At 32.4% G+C, this 25,945-nt stretch overlaps 1 protein-coding gene across 5 annotated transcripts in view; it reads right to left on the reverse strand.

The window, feature by feature from the left end:
- Positions 1 to 25,945, reverse strand: part of LOC111056951 (1-phosphatidylinositol 4,5-bisphosphate phosphodiesterase classes I and II) — a 282,347-nt gene that overhangs the window by 98,051 nt on the left and 158,351 nt on the right. For all 5 annotated transcript variants that reach the window (XM_039428256.1, XM_039428257.1, XM_039428255.1 and 2 more), the window contains 7 exons: positions 14,927 to 14,995; positions 13,791 to 13,928; positions 11,780 to 11,913; positions 9,124 to 9,208; positions 5,881 to 5,981; positions 5,223 to 5,420; positions 2,102 to 2,220 (listed from right to left, as the gene is read on the reverse strand). In XM_039428256.1, coding sequence (XP_039284190.1) covers positions 2,102 to 2,220; positions 5,223 to 5,420; positions 5,881 to 5,981; positions 9,124 to 9,208; positions 11,780 to 11,913; positions 13,791 to 13,928; positions 14,927 to 14,995 — 844 coding nt within the window. The remainder of the gene's footprint in view (positions 1 to 2,101; positions 2,221 to 5,222; positions 5,421 to 5,880; positions 5,982 to 9,123; positions 9,209 to 11,779; positions 11,914 to 13,790; positions 13,929 to 14,926; positions 14,996 to 25,945) is intronic.

Raw genomic sequence — 25,945 nt, forward strand, 5'->3', positions numbered from 1 at the left:
TAGAAAATTTAATAGTACTTTACGTCACAAGTCCGGTAACGATAAATTACCGCATAAGTATGATTGTTTCTGCCCAAAACGTAGTTGAGGGCAGAATTATCATACGAATGCGGTAAATACGTTATCGTACAATATTTTTTGTCTTATTTATCTGAGAATGAATAATATTGCTGAGAAACAGAAACCTTTACCTGCTTATGCTCGAGTTAATGCATTTTATAAACATGACCTAACCCGTAGCGCCTAGTTCATAACAGACAGACCCATCGAGCTCAAATAAAATAATAAAGGCCTATATTATAAGATTTCAGATGAGTACTCTGTTGTATATCCATACTTTTTCACTATTAAAATTAAACTTGAATTTTAAAAAACTTTTGAAGTGAAAATGCACTTACTTTTTGTATAGTGACGATCGTTTCGACCTGTTGTTGGTCATCATCAGACTGTGGGAATTCACTCAGATGACAAGGCTATGTGTGGTAAGGGATGAAGGTGGTGGAATAGGTTGTGGTGGGGGTTGGGTTGGTGGATATTTAGTGCGGCGGTATTTTTGAACTTTGGACTATTTTGTCAAAGAGTGTGTGGGAAGAGAAATTTATTTGATCATTTAGGAGACTGTTGGGAAACTGTTTTGTGTGGTTGTAGATTTCGTATTGTTCTAATACATTGAGTTTTCTGCTTTTTTGAGAGATATGGAGGATTTCAAGATTGGTGGCGATGTCTGTGTATGTGTGGTTTGTGGATATAATATGGTCAGCAAAGTTTGAGTGGCTATGTGGTTTATTAATGGCTCTGATGTGCTCTTTGTATCTTGTCTGAAAGTCACGTCCAGTCTGTCCGATGTACAGTTTACTACAATCATTACATTTTAAAATAATGAGCAACCAGGCATCTACAAATTAAAATGTAATGATTGTAGTAAACTGTACATCGGACAGACTGGACGTGACTTTCAGACAAGATACAAAGAGCACATCAGAGCCATTAATAAACCACATAGCCACTCAAACTTTGCTGACCATATTATATCCACAAACCACACATACACAGACATCGCCACCAATCTTGAAATCCTCCATATCTCTCAAAAAAGCAGAAAACTCAATGTATTAGAACAATACGAAATCTACAACCACACAAAACAGTTTCCCAACAGTCTCCTAAATGATCAAATAAATTTCTCTTCCCACACACTCTTTGACAAAATAGTCCAAAGTTCAAAAATACCGCCGCACTAAATATCCACCAACCCAACCCCCACCACAACCTATTCCACCACCTTCATCCCTTACCACACATAGCCTTGTCATCTGAGTGAATTCCCACAGTCTGATGATGACCAACAACAGGTCGAAACGATCGTCACTATACAAAAAGTAAGTGCATTTTCACTTCAAAAGTTTTTTAAAATTCAAGTTCAGATGAGTTCTTAAATTATTTGAGTTATTATATTAACATAGGACTATATTAACTATAGAACTAGGAAACATACTCGACTGTAGAGAAAACATATGATCTCTTTACAGTATAGTATGCTGTAATGAAAATCACATGTTTTCTTGTTCTGCAAACAGCTGTTTACCGGCTTGATTTAATGCATAGAAAACAGCTGCAATTGAGTAAGTATGACAAAAAAGATTTTAATTGACAATCTGGAACACATTTTTTGACTTTGCAGCTCAATTGGGACTACCGTAGTTAGGAGGTGAACATAGCAAAAGTGCGCATCTCTAAACCCGTCTGTTAACGATATGGAACCGCTTAATTGACTCTTGTTTCCAAATTGAAAATTCAAACCCCCACATTGAAGCTGATATAACAATGAAAGGAAAAGATGAAATAATGAAATACTACATCAGATTGAAGAGAGTTTAATGCTAGAGTTTTTAATATATATTTAATAGAGACCTAATACTTGCTTTATTATTTTTCAAGAATTGTTCAAGAGGAAGTGTGAGTAGAATGACTGTGGAAAAACTATTACTGAATAATATTATCATTGAAATTATTGTCTTCATAAAATCTGAAGAGCATATAAAAATGTTCATTTCTCTAACGTGAATCATTACCGTATAAAGTTTACTGAATTTCAACAGACCTGTCAGGTACGTATTGTGAGAAGAATTAATGAAATAATGTGCCAAAGGTTGGTCCATGTCATCACAGAGGTCAATTTTCGATGCAGCTATTATAGGGTTGTCCTCACTCATTAGATACCTGCAAACACAAGTACAGTATGTTCAGTAAAACACTTATTTTACTCAAAACTCGATTCGCTTCTCTTTTCGAATGACACAATAATACGTATTAGTCCAGGCAATGAATGCTCAAAAAATGGTATAGAGGGAAATGCTTGGAAGATAATTTTTGACCCCGCAGTTCTGTTTAGGGCAGTAAGGAGGTAAACGTATCAAAAGTCCCCACCCCTACCCCCTGTGCTAAGGGGGTGGGGGTGGTTTAAAGGTACTATTTTTTGTTTCTCGCATAAAATTCAAAAACTATGCAACCCAAGGACTTGATTGTCATATTATTATTATTATTACTGGTGTTCTGCCCTAGGGCAGGTCTAAACATGATTCCTCCTTCTCCATTCCTCTCTGTCCTGTGCAATTCTCTTCATCTTGGAGTACTTTCCCTCCTCCCTGATATCATCCACCAACTTCACTCTTTTTCGTCCCAGCACCCTCCCTCCTTGCACAGTCCCTTCCATTGTCTCCACAAGTAGTCCGCCATGCCTCAGCAAGTGTCCCAGCCAGTTCCGCTTTCGTCTCCTTATCACTGCCATAATATTCCTTTCCTCACCTACTCTACGCAGTACCTCCTCATTCCTCACTTTATCCATCCAGCTGATCCTCTCCAGCTGATTGTCATATAACAAATTGAAACTCACATAATTTCCTACAATATTCATTTCACAACATTATTTATATATCCTCTAGTTTTCGAGATATCCGCTCTTGAAGGTGTGACATTTTTGAAAAATACACGTTTTGTCACCAATTATTTTCTATTTTTGCTCATATAACTTTTAGAAATCGACGGGAAAAATCCATGCTTATTATGAGCTTATGGAGCATTAGATTCTCGTTAATTTGATGTATAATTTTACACTTTTACGAATTTCCCTACTCCTTTTGCAGCAGCTTTAGTGTTGAGTGTGAAATCTCCATTTTTGCAACAATAGACCAATTGTCAAATGAATTTGGAGAGAATTTTTTAAACAAAATTTTTGACTTTGCAGCTTTGTTGAGACTAGTTAGGAGGTGAACATATCAAAAGTCCCCATTCCTAACTCATGTTCTAAGGGGATGAGGGTGGTTTAAAAGCTGCATTTTTCAGCTTTTTGCTTCTAAGCTCATATCTTGATAACAATGCGTTCAACCGACATAAATAACTATTCAAAACGAAGCTTGATAAATTCTTTACACTTTCTGTTGAGTGGAGTTTTGTCATATTCCATGAGTTTTGTCATATAATTGTCCATGCTTTTCTTGTAATGGCCTATGACATGTAATAAATAATAAAATAAATAAATTCCCAACAGTTCCCGAGATATTCGCTCTTGAAGGTGTTTAGTTGTTAAAATAACAGGTTTTTATCCAATGTTTTGCTCTTTCAGGGCTTATAATTCTCCAACAATGCATCACAAAAACTGATGCTTATCGTAGGTTTGTAGAGCATTGAATTATCTTTGAAATGATGTATTATTTCACTATTCCAAGTTCTTCCTTTCATTGTTATAGCAGCTTCAATGTAGGGGGTGAAATTTCTAATGTTTCAACAAGTGTCATCTCAGCGGTTCTACACCTAAAAAAGAGGGGATAATGATGCGCACTTTTGCCATGATCACCTACTAACTATCCCAAATTAAGCTGCAAAGTCAAAAATTGTTCCCCTTCAAATGTCATTGTCAAACGATGTATTGTTGCAGCAATGGAAATTTCACCCCCTACATTGTATCTGTAGTTTATTTTCGAGTTATATGCGAGAAACCAAAAAATTGTACCTTTAAACCACCCCCACCACCTTAGCACAGGGGGTAGGGATGAGGACTTTTGATATGTATACCTCCTTACTACCCTAAACAGATCTGCGGGGTCAAAAAGATCTGCGGTTGTCTTCCCAACTTTTCCCTCTATAACCTTTCCTTGACTGGACTATATTAGCGAATTCGATAATTCTACAATTGCATTCAACAATTCAAATTGAGCTAATATTCAGATTGAATAGAATGATGACTAATTCAATAGAGACTCCGTTTACAGTGAAATATTTAATATTACTAAGAAGTTGATTGGGTTTAATATATTGGAATTCTCTTCAATGTTTCAACGGAAGTGTCAACCAGTGTTGGTGAAGGGCCTAATGTCCGAAAGCGCTCCACAAATGCGAGTAGAAGCTAATAGCTTTTATTTATAAATACCTGACTAGACTGTTATGCCGTGATTTAGTTGTTCAAAAGTGATATTGGAATTAATATAGTGAAAATAGGTTCAGAAGCATTAGCCATTGAAAGAGATCTCCTCTAGGAGTAAACTATGAAATTTAGAAAACAGGCTGTAAAATACTGTATAGTGGTACAGTAACATTACAGGTGATCAGCTTTATTTATGCATGAACCGTTCAAGTGTTGAAAACGACAAAAATTACAAAACACATAAGAAACAATGTAACGGGTAATCGTTGAACCTAATCTTATGAAATGCATGTTCACTACGGGAAAATCTGAGCAGGTCGAGTTGTAGAGAAATATTAATTCAGTAATGAAATGTTAACCCAGGTATGTTGTGCATTAATCATAACAGTTTTTCTTTTTGCCTACTTTGCCTACGAATTGCAACCAGAGAAGATTATTTACAAATACATATACATAATAAGTCTAATACACATATAAAAGAGGTTGCTAATAATGAATTCATTCCTAATTATGATACCCCACTTTATAATATGTTTTGGGGTAATCATAATAAAATTACATTAATCAATGTAGGCTAATACCAACTCTAATGACACCATTATACGCTAACGTCTCTTTCTTGGTCAGTGATATTATTTCTAAAACATTGAAAGTATAATAGGTGCCGTACATTTTGTTTAACTTATTCACTAGAGATCCTATCATAATCAAATTGATGGTCATTGAACATAATTCTTTAATTTAACGATATTGTTAAGAAAATGTTGTGAAGATGTGTGTAGGTAAAATTGAAAATAGTTACCTAAGAAATCCATCCAAACTGAGCTGCCCTCGTTGTGCGTTGTACTTATTTGGCTCATATTCTGAGATCAAGTCTTTGGCTCTTGTCGTATTGGCATAGGGATGCAGAATCTCATTCAGTCGCGGATCTCTCTGCGTCTTATTCAGAAACTCCACTAGTTGCGGAGCAGTCATCAGTTTCCGCTTCGAGCTACCACACCTACCACAACATCCAATAACACTTGATACATATAACAATAACACTTACATATTTAATCTAGTTTAAAACATTAAAACAAAGATATACTTTTTTCAATAGTATTTTCATCATTTTAAGCTAGAGACTATTTGAGCTAAAGGCGGTTGTATTTTCCATAAGTATATTGTAAATTGCTGAATTTCATGCAATAATTACATGATAGCTCTAAGCTGAACATGCTATTTCGACGCATTCCTGATTTTTTTGTTTTTAGTTCAGTGTGATGTGCATTCTTCATTTCACATACATTTATTACTTCAAGTTCAAAAGTATTGACAACATTTTAGATCCCCTTCTATGATAAATGTTCACATGATTCATGGAGCAATAGATAGCAAAATATCTCTTTGAACATGCACTTTATGAGAAGGAAGGGATTATTAATTTATTTGTAAAAATTTGGTATAGCAGCACTACTTACAATTCCTCAAATATTTTTTCAACTTCAGCCCGCTGAGTCAAATTCTTATAGAAATTGAAAAATTCTTCAAACGTAAATTTTTGGGGATTAAGCGCATCATTCTGAAACAAAATTTGATGAAATTAAAACAGAAAAGATATATCCTCTACTCTTCTTAATTCTCTATTATGGTAGTAATTGAGTATTTATAACAGGAAATACTTTATTGAATACTTAATAGCAAAGCTTATCATTTACTAGCAGATAATCTATGCTCCGCGAGGGTCTAAATAAAAAGTTGACAAACTTAAAACTGGACCTACTGAAATCTTGAAGAATTTAAATTCTTAGATGGCCTATAAACATCCTCAATAAACTAAGGATCTATATGCAAAATTTCGAGTTGACCAGTCCAGTAGCTCAACCAATTCTTTCCTTCATTACATATTTTATTAAATATTTGATTTCCTTCATAATTATTATATATATTATTCATATCAAAGTTATGATAATATCTAAAAACAGAATTTCCAATTGATCACAGGTTTAATAATTCATATAATTTCCCTCTCAAAACGCAATTTTATCAATCATATATTTCCAAATACAATATTATTACAATGAACAATAATAGATATTATAATCTGAAAGGGGAAAACTAAGTTATGTTTGTACTATTCATCTTTCAAAGTTTAATGGTAAAGAAAAATTAACTCCAAGAGGTAAGTGTATGTCACGCACTTTACATTTCTGTCCGAGAATACTCTTAGATAATAATTGACAAGCGATAACAATTTTGAATTTATTCTCTGTTCTCCAAAGCAGAACAGTTAGAGACAAGAGACCAATAAGAAAGTGTGTAATATATGAGTACGGAATAAATGGTTTACTTTTGACAGGCTGTTACTGAATCAGGTCAACAAAGATTACCTACGATTAATCGGTAATAATCTGAAGACTAAATTCAACATTACAACACTATTCACTATAGTTTTTTGCGTATAAAAGTTATCACCTACATTATAAACTTGAATGAACAATTATTAATAACATACTTTACATTTTTATCTGCAACTACCTGATGCTTAAACACGTCATGAAGCCGATATCATAAATAAAAATATTTCAAGCAAATATTTACTTGTTGAGACTAGATTATCTCTTGGCCGCAACGATAGTTCATATTTGAGTAGCTTATAGTACTGTATGATAATCTTCAAGGACTGTACATCCACTTAACCACTTAGACCAGCAACTATAAAGTTATAAGCACTTTTTAATCAACCCTCAAGTTCCTCACTTTTTAAACTATTGAAGCTTTAAACGTAATTTAATATGAATTTAAATAATATAATAACACTAACAACACTTATAAGACAATCATATCACAGGTAACTGTGACATTTTTTTCCACTTTTTCTTTCTTCTTCTTATATTCCACTTCTTCTTTTTCCCCTTTCTTCTTATTTTTTTCTTCTGCTTCTTTTTCTTCTCCCTCTTCATCTTCTTCTTCTTTTTCTCAATATTCTTCTTTTCCTTCATCTTCTTCTTCCTCTTCTTTATCTTTTTCTTCTCCTTATTCTTCTTCTTCATTTTTCTCCTTTTCTTCCTCTTCTTTTACTTATTCCACTTCTTCTTTTTCCCCTTTCTTCTTCTGCTTTTTCTTCTCCCTCTTCATATTCTTTTACTTCTCCTTCTTCATTTTATTTTTATTCTTCTTCTTCATCATCATCATCATCATCTTCTTCTTCTTCTTTCTTTCATTTTCTATCTCTATTTCTCTATCTCTTTCACTTTCTCTATTTATTTTTCTCTCATTCTCCTTCTCTATTTCTCTTAATAAGACTTCATCTTTCTATTTTTCTTCTTCTTCATCATAATATTTTTCTTCTTTTTCCCCTTTCTTCTTCTTCTTTTTCCCCTTTCTTCTTCTTTTGCTTCTTCTGCTTCTTCTTTTTCTTCTTCTCTATATTCTTCTTTTTCTTCATCTTCTTCTTCTTCTTCTTTATCCTTCTCTTCTTCATTTTCCTCTGTTTCTTCCTCTTCTTCTTCGACTTCTCCTTATTCTTCTCCTCTTTCTCCTTCTCATTAGTCTTCTTCTATTCTTCCTTCTTTTTCTTCTTCTTCTTCTTCTCTTTATTCTTCCAATTCATTATATTCTTCTTTTCCTTCTTCATTTTATTCTTATTCTTTTTCATCATCATCATCATCATCATCATCATCATCATCATCATCATCATCATCATCATCATCATCTTCTTCTTCTTTTTCATTTTTCTCTCATTCTCCTTCTCTTTCTCGATACATTTTCCTTTCTGTTCATCTGTGTCTCCTTTTCATTTACTCTATTTCTTTCTCTTTCTCTATTTCATTCTCTTTGGCTCGGTTGCAGAAAAGCAGGTTAAATTTTAACCGTGATTAATTCCACGAGAAGCAACCAGACTAAGGCGTTTTTGAAAAGAAAGCTTCTCTGATAGGTTCTCGTGAAATTAATCACGGTTAAAATTCAACCGGCTTTTGTGCAGCCGGCACTTTCTCTTCTCTAATTGATTCTCATTTTAGTTTTCTTGTTTTCTTTCTTCCCTTTCTCTCTCTTCCTTTTTCTTTTTTCTCTCTCTTCTTCTCTTTCTCTTTTTTTCTTTTCTTCTTGCAAAGCGCGCGTGACCTAGTATTTTTTAAAACCCTGATACTCCAATGCTCCTAGCGTTTTGCCTTGCCTTGCTTCATTATGGTAAGTCGACGAAATTTTCAAATTGTACAGCAGTTTGAAATAGATACGCATGATCAGCTGGAATTCGACAATGACTTACAGCCAAGTTTAGGTTGGGTGTGTGGAATCAGGACCTCCTAAATATTTCGGAGGTCCTGGTGGAATGGACAAATTATTAAATAATAATTGAATGTTAGAAAAAACATAAATTTTAATGCATTTCTGCAAACTTACTCATTATTCCCTTTAATTTGACGTATTAAACTTATTGGTTCAGTGGTTACTGAGATCTCAGGGTTGAACTGTGCATTAAATATATAAAGATAGACGCTGTTGTAATTATTTTTATTCAAAATTTCTATAGTTATATTCTAAGGGCCGTTTGCACAGCAGCTATTAAACTCAAAATGTATCACATTATAGCAAAAGAGATTTGATATGGATTTAATCCAGTTTAAAATGAAATTTAGTTTAAACTGTCACTGTGCAAACGGCCCTAAGGGTGTCATTCTGTAGCTCACTGCCAAATAAATGTACTATAGAATGATTCTTACCTTGGTCGATGGGAAGCCTGATTGTTCAAGAGCCTTTTCCACTCTCCTTCTATCTTCTTTATTTTGTGCGAATAATTTTACAATGCTGGAAGAACATCCAACAATGAATACGGTTACATTAAAACATATGAATGTAATATAAAACAATAGAAAATATAGGCTGATCACAATTCAAGAGATTGAGATTGATAACATAACTATTAGGATCAGAAATGTTAGAATAAGAATATTTTTTCCAGTCTTGAAATTATTATTATTATTCCAATGATTCTAAACAGCATTTGAAAAGAAAATCTTGCTATGTACCGGAATAAATTGATTAAAAAAAATTATTCGTACAAAATAATGACTTTAATAACCCAATAAATGGAACTTGTAGAGCACAATCCATAACCATCATCAAATGAATAACAGATTGTCAGTGCATCGCGTATTATAACTATGATTATAGTTATGACAATATTATTTTTCGATATAGTGACTAATTGCTTAACGCAATGTTATATTCAGGATTATTGGCTTGGAACATGTATTCACTTATCTACACTATGTAATTAGAAAGACTAGGAAATACACAATAGGGGTAAGCTAACTTACAATAATCAAATAGTAATCTATTATAATGAACAATTGTTGCAAAAATTCCATTCCATTGAGTTTATTTTTAATAAAATTCAATATTCTTCGAATTTTAAACATATATCAAGATTTTTCTCTAGACTCTTCTAGGCTGGATTTAGAATAATCGTATAAATTATTTATAATTTTTGTATTATTATATTAGTTTCAAGACTAATATTATAGGAATATATATTACGAATTGAGCATGTGACTAGTTTGAACAGTAATCTCTGGATTACCCGAAGTATCATAAAATAAAAATATTTTATTTATTATAAGTATCAACATCTACTAGTATTATTTAATTTTTGAGGATAAATTGGTTTGAAAGTGTTCAAATTGAAGCTATCAAATTCAATTCAAATTCAAGTTTATCTTTTTATCGAATTCTACTATTTCAACTTTTCATCAAAAACTATATTGCAGTTTTTTCTATAAACAGTAAATTCTCAAGTTCCAATATGTCACAAAAATAAGGCCCAGTTTTATCTTACATTATGAATTGAATCCATTGAATGGAAAAGTGCGATTGTTTATAAAATGATAATTGAACCAGTTAGTTCAAGAGCATAATTAAATTTCAAAGAGTTGAAGACTCAACATATATTTATATTCTATGGCGCATTATATTTGTACTATAAACTAGGTGAATTTCATTCCATTTATTTCGTCTAATTTTATTTTCTCAACAATGCATGCCTGATCAAGCATTAATAACTAAATTATTGATATATCATATGAAGGAGGCAATTGCAAATTTTAGCACTTAAACATTAGATCTAAAATAACTTGTAGTTAGCAGAGTCGTCAGAGACCAACATTCAATTTAGTCACATGCTTTAGTTACGATATAGCTAATATTAATAATTATTGTTGATTATTTGCGAACTTGCAGAACAAGTACATAGGGGAAGGAAGTGTACATATGAATGAGTGATGTGCGTCTACAAACTTACTACCTACTATCATTGACGAGTGGGGGAACTTGTCTTCTGCAGCAAGTGTTCCAAGAACATCCAACCATTACCGTAGTGCTTTCAATTGAACTGGCCACAACTCTTATTCAATCAATATATATACTGTATTTATATACAACGGTATATTTATGCATACAAAGACACCAGTCCACAAGGAATAACATCAAGTTGTCTACAATCCAAGTGATTAGTATATTCTATTGTGTTATTACTTTTGTTCCCACAAATATGTAACGTATATAGGTAGTTTTGGGAGTCGAAATTACATAGCGAATAAACAACATTATTCTATAAATCATGCTACATTGAATTGAAAATAATTAAAATTTGTGAAGTTATAATAAAATTTTGAAATATTATACGATATTCAGAAACAACCGATTAAGGTTAAAGAGATAATTAATCTTAGGGAATATGAAACACTGAATTGGTAAACTAATGTAACATGGTTGATTCAAACAATACCGCAGATTTCGTCAATGAAAGCCCGACTATACCTAATCTGATAAAAAGAATGTTATAACTAATCTAATAAAAGAGTATAAGTGTTTGATAGATAATTCATTGAAAAAGACAATTATATTTTAATACAGTTGAAAACAACGGTGCCGCTGAAAAACGTTTGGCTCTGAAGCAGTAATTACACCCAATAATAAAGTGTGTTATTTTGTTTAACAAATGGATATTTGTCAACATTATTTATTTCAAAAATCACGATGGACCTACTAATGTGTATGCAAATTCGATCAATGGAAATCTCTACCGATGAATTCTTCTTCCCAAATAAATACACTGAATCGAATTAATTTAGTAACCACTGTGAATGTTTGGTGACCACTAAATACCACTAACGTCCCTAATAGCATATCTAATATTTGGGAAGTCCTAAATATTTCAACTGGAACTGATAACTACTATTAATCACCAAGAGTATATTTGTTGTACGAAACTTGAAAAGGAAAACGAAAATTTCAGTGTTCTTGTAACAATTGTTGCAATGGAGACGTGAAGTTCCTCCACCAGGTGATTAATAATAAAGGCAAATAGGTGGTGCTTACTTTTTAATGGGTATTTTGTTGGTTTTGTCGAGGCTAAGCGTGAGTTTGGTGTGTGCTTTCTGGAGGAACATGATCGCTGAACTGTTCAACTGTGCCAGGTTGTAGGCCAGCTTCAAGAGGTGCTCGGTCCACAACTACAATCACAAACCGACACACGCACACATACAACACTACGCTCACCACTTTTCTTTAAAGCTCACCTCATTATACTACTCTATCTTTGATAAATTAAATCAGTGCCAACTGTTCAACACTAAGAGTACCTACAATCCAATGTTCTCATCCAAGTCCTGAAGATTGGTCCAATCTTCAAGAAACTGATTCTAAATACGTGTACTATGGATTTGAATTGATACAGTCTAGAGTACAGGTTGGTTGTACTAATGGTTTGATATAAATAATCAAGATCGGTTAAATATTCAATGAACTAACTGATTCAAATGTGCTAATACATGATCCAGTCTGTGAAGTACAGTAAATGTCAACTATCAAACTCACAATATTGTGATTTGATTCGAAAGTATTGGAAACATTTTTGTTGTTACAAAGTTTGACTGTTAAAATCATAAAATTATTATAAAATATATATTATCAGAGTTTTATTGGACAAATTTCTAATAGGATTAATATTGGGTTTCTTTCCAGTGATACCTAAAAAACCTAAAAAGATTTAATAATAAATACAACAAATTATTATTCGTCTAATATCGAAATAACAATGTAGGCTATACTGAATTATAAATTTTAATAATGTTGACCGCAATGTTGACCACAAGATTAAACTGTTCACTATTATGAAGTGATTAAACTAAAGTGGCAGATGTTTTGGCACTAAAATTATATTTGATTTCATGTTTTCACTAGAGAAAATCTAATCACCAACCAATTTCAAAGCGTTTTTAAGTAATAAATTTGGGCAACATGTTATAGCTGAGAAATTCCCCCAAAATTTACTAAATATTGTCAAACCCATCATATTATTGACTACCTTATTCCACTAACTTCAAAGCAACAGAGTTCGAAGGAATTAAATTTTGAAAACTTTTCACAAAGAAACTGGACTACCATAAACAGTAACAAATACTACCTGTATAAGATGGTGAATATAATAAATACTGTAGTGATAATCAACGATTAGTCTAAATGTTTACAGTTTGAAATACTATGTGCCGGTACTACACATTGGTCTTCCACCGCTCAATTATCCACATTTTTGCGCTTCACTACAAGCTACCGCTTTAACACTTCAACCATTAGAATAGAAACATTTTATGGTTTTGCTTCATTTTCTATTAGTAATTTTCACTTTGTTATCTTAGGGAAAACTATTCCTAGGGCCATAAGGCAAGTAATAATCCAAAAGCTCTGGTAGCCTACATGAATAAATGAGTGAAGCTTGTTCAGACTTGCGATCAGGATAAACTACAATTTGAGAACAGGCTTTATTTGTTAAGCAGATTGCTCTAATTAAAAGCGGATATAAGTAGAATATTGGTTGAACGGTATTAATACTGTCAAAAATAATAGAAGAAAGATATCCAGTTAGAGAAGGTCTTTTATTTTGATGTTCATGAAATAGAACTGCAGAAAACCTCTGTGAGATACAGAGACTGTAACATTAAGAATTATTGAATAGTTGCAGAAAAGCTTAATATTGTCGGAAGGTGGGAAATGTGTTTTCAATTATCTATCTAGAAAATTAAGAAAATACATATGGCAATTGTTTCCAACCTCAACATAAGCCTAATTCCTCTATATCACTATCATTATATATATTTAATTTTTACATAGGATACGGAACTCATGAACAGTATGCTGATCTCTTCCGTGGAAAACAGGAGGTTCAAGTTATTTCGGCCAAAATGCTTGCAATTGCAATCACATCATTATTATTATTATTATTGGGCAACAGAGCATGCTAGTTCGGTACTACAATGAGGCTACAGTTCAAAATTCGGTTAGTGTCTAGTGTTGTGTATTAGTGCTGCTGATGAGTGCCTGCTCTGCTCACCTGTGCGATTTCTTTTTTTGTGCAGCAAAAATTTATAAAAGAAAGGTTAACGAAGTCGGAGCCGCAGCAAATGGTAACAGTCTTTTCTTCAAGCGTGTCTTGCGAACCCATCGTCACTACTTGTCTCAGCTTCGGATCCTTGCAAATTAAAAAAAAAAGATTAAGTCTCAACAAAAAATATGTCATATTTCTCAAGCAGATATCTAAAATATGACAGTAACGAGAGAATTAAAACTGATCAAGAATTCTCACTTATGATTTGTCAGTGATAAAGTTTGTCACCAGCCATGTAACGGATAAGCGTAATAACGGTTAATGGATTAACCAATGTTCTCTTAACAGACTCAAGCCTGATTTTTTTCAGAATTGAAGCAGATAACTCAGCCATAATAACTAATATATCAGACGAATCAATAGTTACTGACTATAAAAATGAACGATCTGAATGCTCAACATAGATGGAATGAATGTTGTTATAAGTTGACTTACACAGGAAAATTATTTATTGAATTATTTAAAACTATAAAACTTGCATGAAAAGCTTAAACAGGTAGTTGAATCATTCACGAGTTGAAGACATAGATAGACTACTCTAGTTTCATGATTGAGAACGACGTCATGTAGACATAATTTACTAACTTGAATCGGTACCTACTTCAAAGAATAATAAAGACATAGAAATTGTATAGAATTCAAAATGAAAGAGAGCTTTCAAGAGAGGTTGAAGGCTAATAAAAACCTATCACTGTCCGTTCTTTGATTGAGCAATGGTCATAGAGTAGAGCAGCATATTCCTTGTATTTTCATATTATAGGAATGTAGCCTATGCAGTGCTTTTGTGCTACAGTATTTGACTCATCTCACAAAGCTGCAGCAATTTTCAATCAAGTCAAATAAATTTACTTTCAAAATGTGCCACGGTACCACTGTACATAGTGTGCCACTGTAAACTGACAAGTACAGATTCGGATTCAGATTATTCATACACATTGACAACGACCACGAACAAATATATTTAACCATTAACATCACAGAGTTTAGAAGAATGTTATAGTATTTATTACTGCAGTATACTTGATTTGAGAATGATTCATTATTAACTAATCAAGAATGTGTGTATGGGAAAAAGTGGTTACCTTGGGGATCTTCGCCTGCTTTCCTGTCCTTGTATCTCTGATTGTCGATATATCAAGGAGATCGATTTCCTGAATAACAGAAAGGATATAAAATATAAAGATATTTTACAATAGAGACATCACAATAAGAATATCGTTCAAGTGCCTTTTTACTGGTCCAATGTCCAATGAATATTCGAACTGGGAATATACCAAGAATATTAAAACTCATAAGCATTTCTCATGATAGCTGTAGGAGTTTTGTTGATTTATTTATTCAGTCATGTACAATACACTTATGTGAGAAGGCAAGACAGGCTTATGCCCAAAACTGTCCCTTCTCAAATTTATACTACTTATTTAGCCAAAAAGTAAGATGGAACTGCATTTTGTAAGATTAACTGCATTAAGCTGGATTCGCACATATCAGTGTCAGTGAAAGTAGTCGGCACAGTGAGAATATAATTCGCATATGTTTTAATGGGATATGGATATGGATATACATACTCGCTCGGCCGTGCTGAGTCCAATCAGAGCTCAAGGGAATTGATATTTTCACTGTGCCGGTCACTAGGGCTATCACTGACACTGATATGTGTGAACCCAGCTATAGTGAGGATTACTCACAACTATCAGCATTCCTCATTAATGAAATCAATATTTCAAAATTAACCAAAGCTGGCAATTTGACGCAAATCTCACTGGGCTATAATCACATTGAAAAATGGATAGAAAATACATTTATTTTCTTGTCATAATTATGAATTCTACTAACAAATGTTCTAAATATCAATTGTGTTGAAAATATACAGTAATTCCAATTGAAATTATTTTGTATGCATTGTTTTTGGCAATAAAGTTTATTATTATTATATTAATTGCCAGTTTTTTCAAACCATAATGAGAAGTTAAAGCTAAAGAGTGAACGATTGAATTTGATTCCGGAATACAATGAGCCGAACAACAAAGAGGAAGTAGGAAGAAGGATTTAGTATAGAAAAAATGAAGAAAAGCCGATGGTACAAAGAAAATCAGCTCCACTTATAATAGATAATGTTCTACAGTGAGAAAGGTTTTAAATTCGGTGGAATTCCTAGGAGAACATAATTGTCACGTTTAATTTTGCACCGCCTTCTATAGTAGATAGTTTTTATTCAAGTCATCCGATTCGTTATATCTGATTTAATATAATTAGTAAATTCTATAAAAACAATTCACTTAAATGGACTACTTTTGTACAAATTAATAAAAACAATATAAAAACTTGTAGTACCCTTTATTATTAAAAGCTTTAAAATATTTCAACGACTAGTTTCGACCATAGTAAATATTTTGAACTTGAAAATGGCCTATGGTCCAAACTAGTCGTTAAAATATTATAAAGTTTTTAATAATAAAGGGTACTACAAGTTTTTATATTGTTTTTATTAATTAGTGGATTTTTTTAATAATGATCAATTCAATCTCAAATAACTCTCATTCATCAGAAAATATATCATTACATGTTATAATTTTTCATAATTGAGATAAAATATTCTGGCAGTTCATAATAATTCTATATAGCATGCAAACATAACCTGGCAATTTGGCAACGATGCTGAGTTGGAGTAATCTGATTTGTCCAATGGCAGACAAGGAAAGCAAACCAATAATGCTGATCAAATATGCTGACTTTAGAACGTGAATCTCACTGTAGAAAATCTAGTTGAAAATATATATTAATAATTAATTCATTTATATACTAAACTGATGAAAAAATATACATATTGGTTTTAACGAATGAGTCTTAGTAGATTACATAAAAAGGCTTAAATAAAATACATAATGCCGTTGAAACCCTTCCATAAAACATAGTCTGTTTATTTGTGGTTCCCAAGGTATAGTGAATTTCATAAACTCTTTAATAACAGACAAACAGATTATTGAGTGTATATTGATAGTATGTAGTCATTGTGAAACAGCACCAGGTTTCAATATCCCCACAGAAAAAACAGCACTATTACTGAGTAAAGAGAAAGCTCTCTATTTACTCCCGTGTTCATCAAATTTACACGAGATCAATGAATTTAAAGCAGGGCGACCATTTGCTTGTGCATACTTCAAGGGAATGCATAGAAAGAGATAACGGATGAACGGATGAAGTAACAGGACCCGCACACATTTCCACCAAACTTTAGCGGAAACTAAACTATGCCTTAGTTTGGCGTAGACGCAACTCAAGCTTTGCTTAAAACTCCAAGAGAGTTTGAATATGAACTAGAATATAGAAATATTTTGGCTCATGGTTTAATAGCGGAGTTCGACCGGAAAATAATATGAAATTAGTTATTTGATGACATTGAATCTCTCATATTCACCATTGAAAAAAGGAATGATCTGTTCTAAGCACGATGAAAAAGAAATATATTGGGATCACAGGAATGAAAAACAACATTAATTTATGCAAAGAGAAAAAAAATCTTCGAATTCATTTTTACAATTAATTTTACAATTTTGCACACACCCAATTTTTGTTCTGAAATTTCATATCTCAAAAATCTGATTACATGGAAAGCATACCAGAAGGTTAGTGAATACAGAATTAGTGGTTCTTCACTCTCCAGTAGAGGAAAACAGTACAGGGATTGCTTTCAAATGCAACGAGTTCTTATCCCATTCCTTCAGCGTAGAATATCAGACATTGCTATCATTCCTTTCTTCAATTGTGAAACTATATGCTTTCCATTCATTTTCCATACTAGTACAGATTCAATGTTACGTGTGTGCATTTTCTGCTCGTCTCAATCACGATGCAGTATTGCAATTAGGTCTGGAAGAGATTCATATCGAGCATTGGTGGATGGATGTTCACATGGGCAGTGGGCAGAGGCCACTTCTATCAAGCAGTTCTGAGCCGAGAGCTCTGCTTATTGAGGTACCTGGCTACTGGCTAGATCAAACATCATTTGCCAGGTTGAACTTATACATTACGGAAAATAGGTCAACCGCATCCTACGAATATTTTAAAGCCGTATTTTGACCTACATGTGCCCAGCTGGCAGTAGTCGGTAGAGCAAATGAGATTTGAATATTTTTTATATTTATGCACCTGCTGAAATAAAAGATACCACATGGTTCTTACCAGCTCTTCAAGGAGCTTATATAATATTCTGCAATCAATTGCTGTAGACTGCTGCTGCTTTATCAATCGGCAATTCTGACTGCCACTCCGATTAACTCCACAATTATAGATGCTGAAGAGGTAGATAAATACAAGGATTCTAAATATTGCACAATACAATATGGTACCGATATCAATCCAACCCGCTACCATCTGACAATGGGGTCAGCAGTGTGAGATAATACCGAGTGTGATCAACGATGGTATTTTAGTTAGAATTCCTTATACTTTCTATGACTTGTAGTACTGCTTCGGCTTAATTCTATGACCCTGTGATTCAGTCAATTCGATTTCAGTGATTAGGTTGAACCATTTAAATAAATATTGAGAACGTATTATTTCTGAAGATTTAATGATCAATACTGTATATCGCTGATTTATCCAACTCATTTGGTGAAGGATACAGTTGATTGATAATTTTATTAATTTGTCAATAATAATAAAAAATACTAGTACAAGATTGGTCATGCATGAAGACAGGATTAAAAATGAAAGGTACACCATACAACAAATAAAACGTATAATTATAAATGAAATCAATGAGCAAGAATTAAATATGAAAAAATAAATATAAAAAACAATATAAGAAAATATGCAAGAAAAATATCACAGATGGCTCAATTAAAACTCTTATTATGCTTACTAGCATCGATTAATAATTTTCATAATTTTTCTATCAGCATATATTATAGATTTATATAGCTCACTCGTCTGACTTGCTTTCGCTTGTCAAATAAGAATTTATAATTCCGTATTCCCACAATATCAAAAACTTTAAATATTAATCCTCAGGGTATGAGTTCAGTGGAATTTAGATAAAATTATTTATCTTAGGAACTTTGAGCTTCTGGCAATTCTTTTTAGAATAATACTGATATTCAAATACATTGAATGAACATTTTTATGCAATAATTTAAATAGTGATATATACTTAAATATTTAATTCTCATCAATGTTCTTAATAAGACTTTTTCCTTATTTATAACTACTTGCGCAAATAAGTTTAAATCAAGCTTGATCTTTAAATATAACCTTTATTGAGCTAGCTTTATGAAATTTCTATAAACTCGTTGCACTGAGGGCCCTCTAAAAATTATTTTTGTAACTCACGTGCTTCGATTTTTCACGAATTTAAAGATGTGGCATGGATTTGCCTCGAGTGTCCTATGCCTTTTTCTGGTGGGCTGCTGTTGTCTTTTCCAATGGAAATAATTACTTTAATAACTCATGTCATAAAGCGACTTCACCGAGTTATATTGACTATTAAATAGGAACATTTAAAATTTAAACTTTGGCAAAAAAAAAATTATTATAAGGGATTCAGTCTAATGCTCTCATATTGGTTGGCGTCCCAGTCGATCTCTGGCAAGCAAGTGGGCAGTTGATCCTCCCTTATTCATTTTTGACGATACTCCCCATTTCTAAATTTACAAAAAATTTGAATAGCTTCTCCTATTGGTGGATTTCAACAAATCCACAATGATACAATTTGATACTGATTATATATGAATATATTTACACTTAAATTTCATCCTATGCTAGTAACAAACACACATTCAATTTACAATAATTATAAATTTTCATAGTTTTAAAAAAGACCACGTGATGACTTTTTGAAATATTTATTTTTAGCGTTAGGAGTTTCTTGATAATATTCTTTCCATCTTCCATTTTAGGATGAATATAAGCTAAGCTAAATTCGAAAATTTTTAAATAATTATTCTTTTTCATTCTTCAGTAATTAATGGATGCAATATGAACAACTCTCTTTTATGAGGTGAATATTTTTTCCAACATTTTCCAGTTTTTCAATGATACGGTAGTGATAATTATTTGTATAGGTCTTCTAAGGAACGATTATCTACAGCTGGTACCAATCAGTTACACTAACTTCAACTCCAAACTACCGTTTTAATACCAGTGCACAATTTATCACAGGGTGACGTGTTTATTGTACAGCTGGTAACTTCAGATGCTCAATCGTGTTATCAAAATATGATCTTGAATCATGATCATCTTTCCGTTCTTCGGTAGCCACTCCTTCGACAATTTAAAAAACATAGGTCTTTAAAATGGATTAATAAATAATTATTATTATCCCACCTATTAAGATTTCTCTTCAGAAACCATCCCCAATATTCACACTACATATTCCCAAAGTTTCATGCCGTTATGTCAAGTAGTTTTCAAATCTATAGGGAACAAACAAACATACACACACACAAACAGACATTCATTTTTATGTATATAGATTTACATTCGGCTTTCGGCTCAAACAAAAGTCTATCTAAATGGAGGTAGAATGATAAGGTTGACAACTTTCAGTTCTGTTGTTTTAACATTTTTTTCAAATCATTTTCAAAAATTTCATGTAGTAACCTACTATTGTGTTTGAGACTCCTCTGGCGCTATCATAGTTTCACCACTATTCTGTTCCACAGTCCTATCTTATCTCTTGCAGTCGTTAACTATATCTATAATAAAGTAAAGAGCTGGCTTATACACGTACGGGATAGGAAAATTATGTTTGACGCATCATCACGTCTAAGCTACTGGACTGAAACTAACTTGCAATTTTTCATGTAGATTCTTAATTAATTAACCAAGGATAGTTATAGGCCTATTTTCAAATCTTCAAAATTTCATTATGTCAAGTTTTAAAATAGATCCTTGCGGAGCACGGGTTTCTGCTATTATTATTATATTTCTCTTCTTTCATATTTGTGGGATTATACTTTTTGCATGTATCAAATTACGAACGAATTCTTCATTTTATAACAATAGATGTGAAAAATCTGAGAATTTCAAGGCGGAATGATACAACTCTCTATTATGAAGTTTTTATAGTTTATTTCATCTCTGTTTAGTCCAGTAACTATATACATTGGTGCATGCAATTTATATTGTAGTTCTGATTTTTTAATATATCATTTGGGTACATAAGAGAAGTCTAGAACCAATTTCTTCATGCAAAATTTCCTTGTGCTAGATACAGAGTGGCCCAAAAACTTCGTATTTCGGCTCATTTTCCAGTTTTCAACTATTTCTGCCAAATCTCGTAATCGGACGGAAAAATTTGCTCTCGCCTTTTCTCTAGATTATGAAATTCTGAATGAAATGAGATCATTCGGTACTCTCTATCTCCAATAAGTACTAAGTTATGATTTTTCAAAAATGAGTGAAATTTGAAGAAAAAATCAATTTTGATGAATTTTATTTTTTGATCAGCAATATCTTCTGATTGTTAATATTTTGATGTATAATTCAAAATCCCTCTGGGCGTATTTTTGTGCTTTACAATCTTAGATCAGGTAGAGCGCTCTATCTCATATAGATTTCCAGGTACACCTGACAACAATGCTCCTTGTATTGTGAAAAACACCTAATTTTCAGCTTAAACCATCATCACCAACTACATCGCCCTCACATTGATATTTCGCATAATGATATAAGATCATCAGATTATGTTCTATGAGAATCATCCGATAGATGCACTTCATTTCAGTATTTCCTAGTGGAGAGGCGCGCTTAAGGACACCTCAAGGATCAAAATTTCAAACACTTATAACTTCTGACACAATGCTCAGATTTCATCATACTACCATAGATGAAGGATAAGTAAGATAACTATATTATTCTTGTCTCTGGTACTACACTTCATTCTTCTCAGCTCGTCAGGGCGGTCCAAAATCATGCTTCATGAGTCAAATTCGGTAGATAAGTGGAAGATTTATTGTTGAGTATTATACTTAAGCCCATATTCCAATACACAAAAAATGGCCAATTTCTATATTCAAGATTGATAAGATTGATGGCTTTCTGGTCCCTCATATAATTTATAGTATTCCTTGTGATTGAGCCTGTCTTTTTTCAGTGTTGACTATAAATAATAAAGCTGTATTTACAACTAGCTTACCCGGCGAACTTCGTACTACCAAAAAGTCAATGTATCTCAAGTCACACTTGACTTTATTTGGTAAATCATGAAATTTATTTGAGAATCAAAATTTTCATTTATATCTCAATACGGACTTCCAATGTGCAGCATTTATTATTCCGAAAACATATTCTTCTCAATCTATTGGTAGTAATATCTATCAGTGAAGTGTTGAATTAAAAAAATAGATAGGTTAAATCAGTGTTTCAAAAATGAATTTAATGTTTTCATAGTTGTTAATATTGTCAATGGGTAGTCCAGAAAATTTGTGATGTCCGATTAATCACACAGAATTCCATATTCTTTCCATCTTCCATTTTAGGATGAATATAAGCTAAGCGAAATTTAAAAACAAATGTAAATTATTCTGTCATTCTTCAGTAATTAATGATTGCAATATGAACAACTCATTCATGAGGTGAATAATTTTTTCCAATATTTTCCACTTTCTTGATGATAGAGGAGTGATAATTATTTGTATAGGTCTTCTAAGGAACCATTAACTTATTTGCAGCTGGTACCAATCAACTACACTTCAACTCCAAACTACCGTTTTAATACCAGTACCTACACAATTTATCACAGAGTGAAGTGTTTATTACAGGTGGTAACTTTAGATGCAAAATCATATCATCATAATATGATCTTGAATCATGACCATCTTTCCGTTCTTTGGTAGACGCTCGGCCAACAATTTCGAAAAAATAGGTCTGTAAGATGAATTAATAAATGATTATTATTAGCCACCCTATTAAAATTTCTGTTCAGAAATCATCCCCAATTTTCACACAACATATTCCCAAAGTTTCATGCCATTATGTAGTTTTCAAGTCTATAGGGAACAAACGAACATACAAACAAACAGACATTCATTTTTACATAATAGATTTACATTCGGCTCAAACAAAAGCCTCTAAATGGAGGTAGAATGATAAGGTTGACAACTTACAGTTCTGTTGTTTTAACATTTTTCTTCAAATCACTTTCAAAAAGTTCATGTAGTACCTACTATTGTATTTGAGACACTTCTGGCGCTATCATAGTTTCACCACTATTCTGTTCTACAGTCCTATCTCTTACAGTCGTTAACTATATCTATAATAAAGTAAAGAGCTGGCTTATACACGTACGGGATAGGAAAATTATGTTTGACGCATCATCACGTCTGAACCACTGGACTGATTAACTTGAAATTTTTCATATAGATTCTTAATTAACCAAGGATGGTTATAGTCTATTTTCAAATCTTCAAAATTTCATTACGGCAAGTTTTAAGTTTGTCAAGTTTTAAAATAGATCCTTGCGGAGCACGGGTTCCTGCTAGTTTGCTCATATATACACAATAAATACTTAGATATGCTTTCAAACAATCATGTCCTTTATTTTGCATGCTAGAATCTACAAAACTCTTCTTGTCCTCGTTTTAACGAATACTGTTTACTTGCAATTATTTTTCTAGAAAGTATCTGACTGAATTGCAGATGTAGAGCTTGACCGTTGTTGATATTGCCGACAAGCGTTATTTACAAAGAACTTAACCTCAAATACAATATTATTACTTTTATTAAATAATTGAAAAATGATTTCCATTTCGAATTGTTACCAATAATCTTAGCCTTTATAGTCTTTATCATCTTATCTTTATTGTCAACTGATAATACCATTGATGATACAAGTTTCTGGTTTCTTTAAATGAGACCTAATAATTTCATTTGTGCCAAAATGTACCATTATAATATCTACTACAACATTCACACATGCTGCTTATTTTGAATAATATGCTGCTTATCTTCAATAATATGCTCCAAACTATAATTCCAGTTCAATTAAATAAATTACATGAAGAAGAAAATTGCTCCGCTCAATCTCTGAATAATTATAATTTATGTTTATTCATGGAATATAATAATTGCATTGTTTTAATGGAGCAACGAGTTAGTTATTACAGGAGCTGATTATAGTGATAAAAATCCAAAATTTCAGCCTTAATCATTATGAAGCTGGAAGTAATTGTTTAACGGTTCAGTGGGATTTGCGTGAATGATAGGTGAAGAGGAATATTCAATAACACATTTTCAATGTATGAGTTCATTTGTGAGTCAAGTTCGGGAAAATCGAGCAAGTAAGATACAAGAAATTTGTTTCAATGTACAATATTAAAATATAATGTTATCCAATGAATTCATATCCCTTTTAAACTTCAAAACGTTAGTACATTGCAGTAAATCTTGATTGGCACTTGACAAATCCTGAACTAAATACTGTATATCAGTAGTGTTTATCAAATTACAGCAGTTGGCTAATAGCCTACAGCAACACTGTCAATAACTACTTCTGGTGAAACAGTGAAACTAAGGGAATGTGGGGTTGCCCCGGTAAGGAGGTAGCCCCGGTAAGCAGTCTATATGCCACCCTATGTATTTGTACTCGTTGCTAACCACGCTAGATGCTTGGTGTGAAGAAGAACTAATTTTTAGCTTGGCATCAGTCAGTCATTACACTTTGGTGTGCTAGTTTGTTGTCAAGTGTCAACCGGTTTTTGTTATAACTTTCACATGACTTTCCAGCAATGTAAATACTGTTCCTGTTCACACTATAATAGGTTCAATGTTGAAATCACCTAGTGTACCAATCAGGCTTTAATTTTATGTATAAACCATCGACCAAACTGATTTTACATTGGTTATCCTAAACGTTTTAGTAAAGTCATGCATTTTGGGTAGCCCCGGTGAGACACTGTTGGGTAATGGCAGTAGGTTACTGGCATTCCCCATCACTGTTTCTAATGGTTGTTTAAGTCAATTTACTGTGAGCTTGAAACAACTGTTAACTCTTTATTTAATATATTAATATTAAAATGTACTTAAATATATTCATTGAAATATATTGATATATATTATATCAATTGAAAAATATCAAAATATAATTTAAATTAATAATAATATTCAATGATTTAAATAGAATAGCTTTCAAACTTGAGTCTTTTCTTTAAGTCTCCATAATATATATTTAGATGGTTTAAGTTTGATTCTCACAAAAAATTTATGAAATTTGTTTTATCAAATTTTTCCAATTAGAAATACATGGGGAAAGTCCCTACTGCCATTACCCTAAGGGTTGGGGTAATACCAGTATGTGTAAGGGTTGAGAAAAAAAAATTCAAGGTACTCATTTTGTCACAAAGTATCTACAAAAAATTATATTGTAGCCTGTGATATGTGGAAGCCACAAAAAATGTTACTTGACAAAATTGGGAGTTTTACCAAAAACTAAAAAGGATGCTGCTTAACATACCGGCATTCCCCCATTCACCCCTACTTCCACTATCCTTACTCGTTCAAGCCACATTTTATAAATTAATTAAGAACCCACTTTGCTTTTATCTAGATATTGAATTAATATTGTTATTTTAGTAATAAATGTGTGCGTTCGCCTTCACATTGGAGATTGATCAAAAGGTTTAATAGTTAATACAGGTTTATATCATTGTATAGGCTCAACTTCTTCTTAAGCTACGTACAGACTTACACGCCGCGAACACGAGCAATTCAGTTTTAATCAGCTGATGCCAAGCTTTTTATATGTATCTTACCGTTTCTGTACAAATAAAGATTATTCAGCTGATGAAAAATAAATTCGAGTGTTCGTATCGCGTAAATCTGTACGAACCTTAATAGACAACACAACTATCTCACTATCTTATTTCAATACTGTATTTCCTGTACGGTTTCAGTAATTGTCATTAGTAAAAGAATGCCATGCACTGAAACTATTCAAAATAAAAATTTAATTTCAATTGTTTACTATCAAATTATCAATAACTAGAATTCCAAGTATTCAGTGAATGAAAATAGAGACATTCCTTTTTTGATGGAAGGAGTCTCAAAGGATGCAAGAGATAATACTTCATGTGAGAAATTTGAGGGCGAAGGCAAGAGATCGA

This window comes from Nilaparvata lugens, chromosome 5 (genome assembly GCF_014356525.2).
Source record: "Nilaparvata lugens isolate BPH chromosome 5, ASM1435652v1, whole genome shotgun sequence".
NCBI lineage: Eukaryota > Metazoa > Arthropoda > Insecta > Hemiptera > Delphacidae > Nilaparvata > Nilaparvata lugens.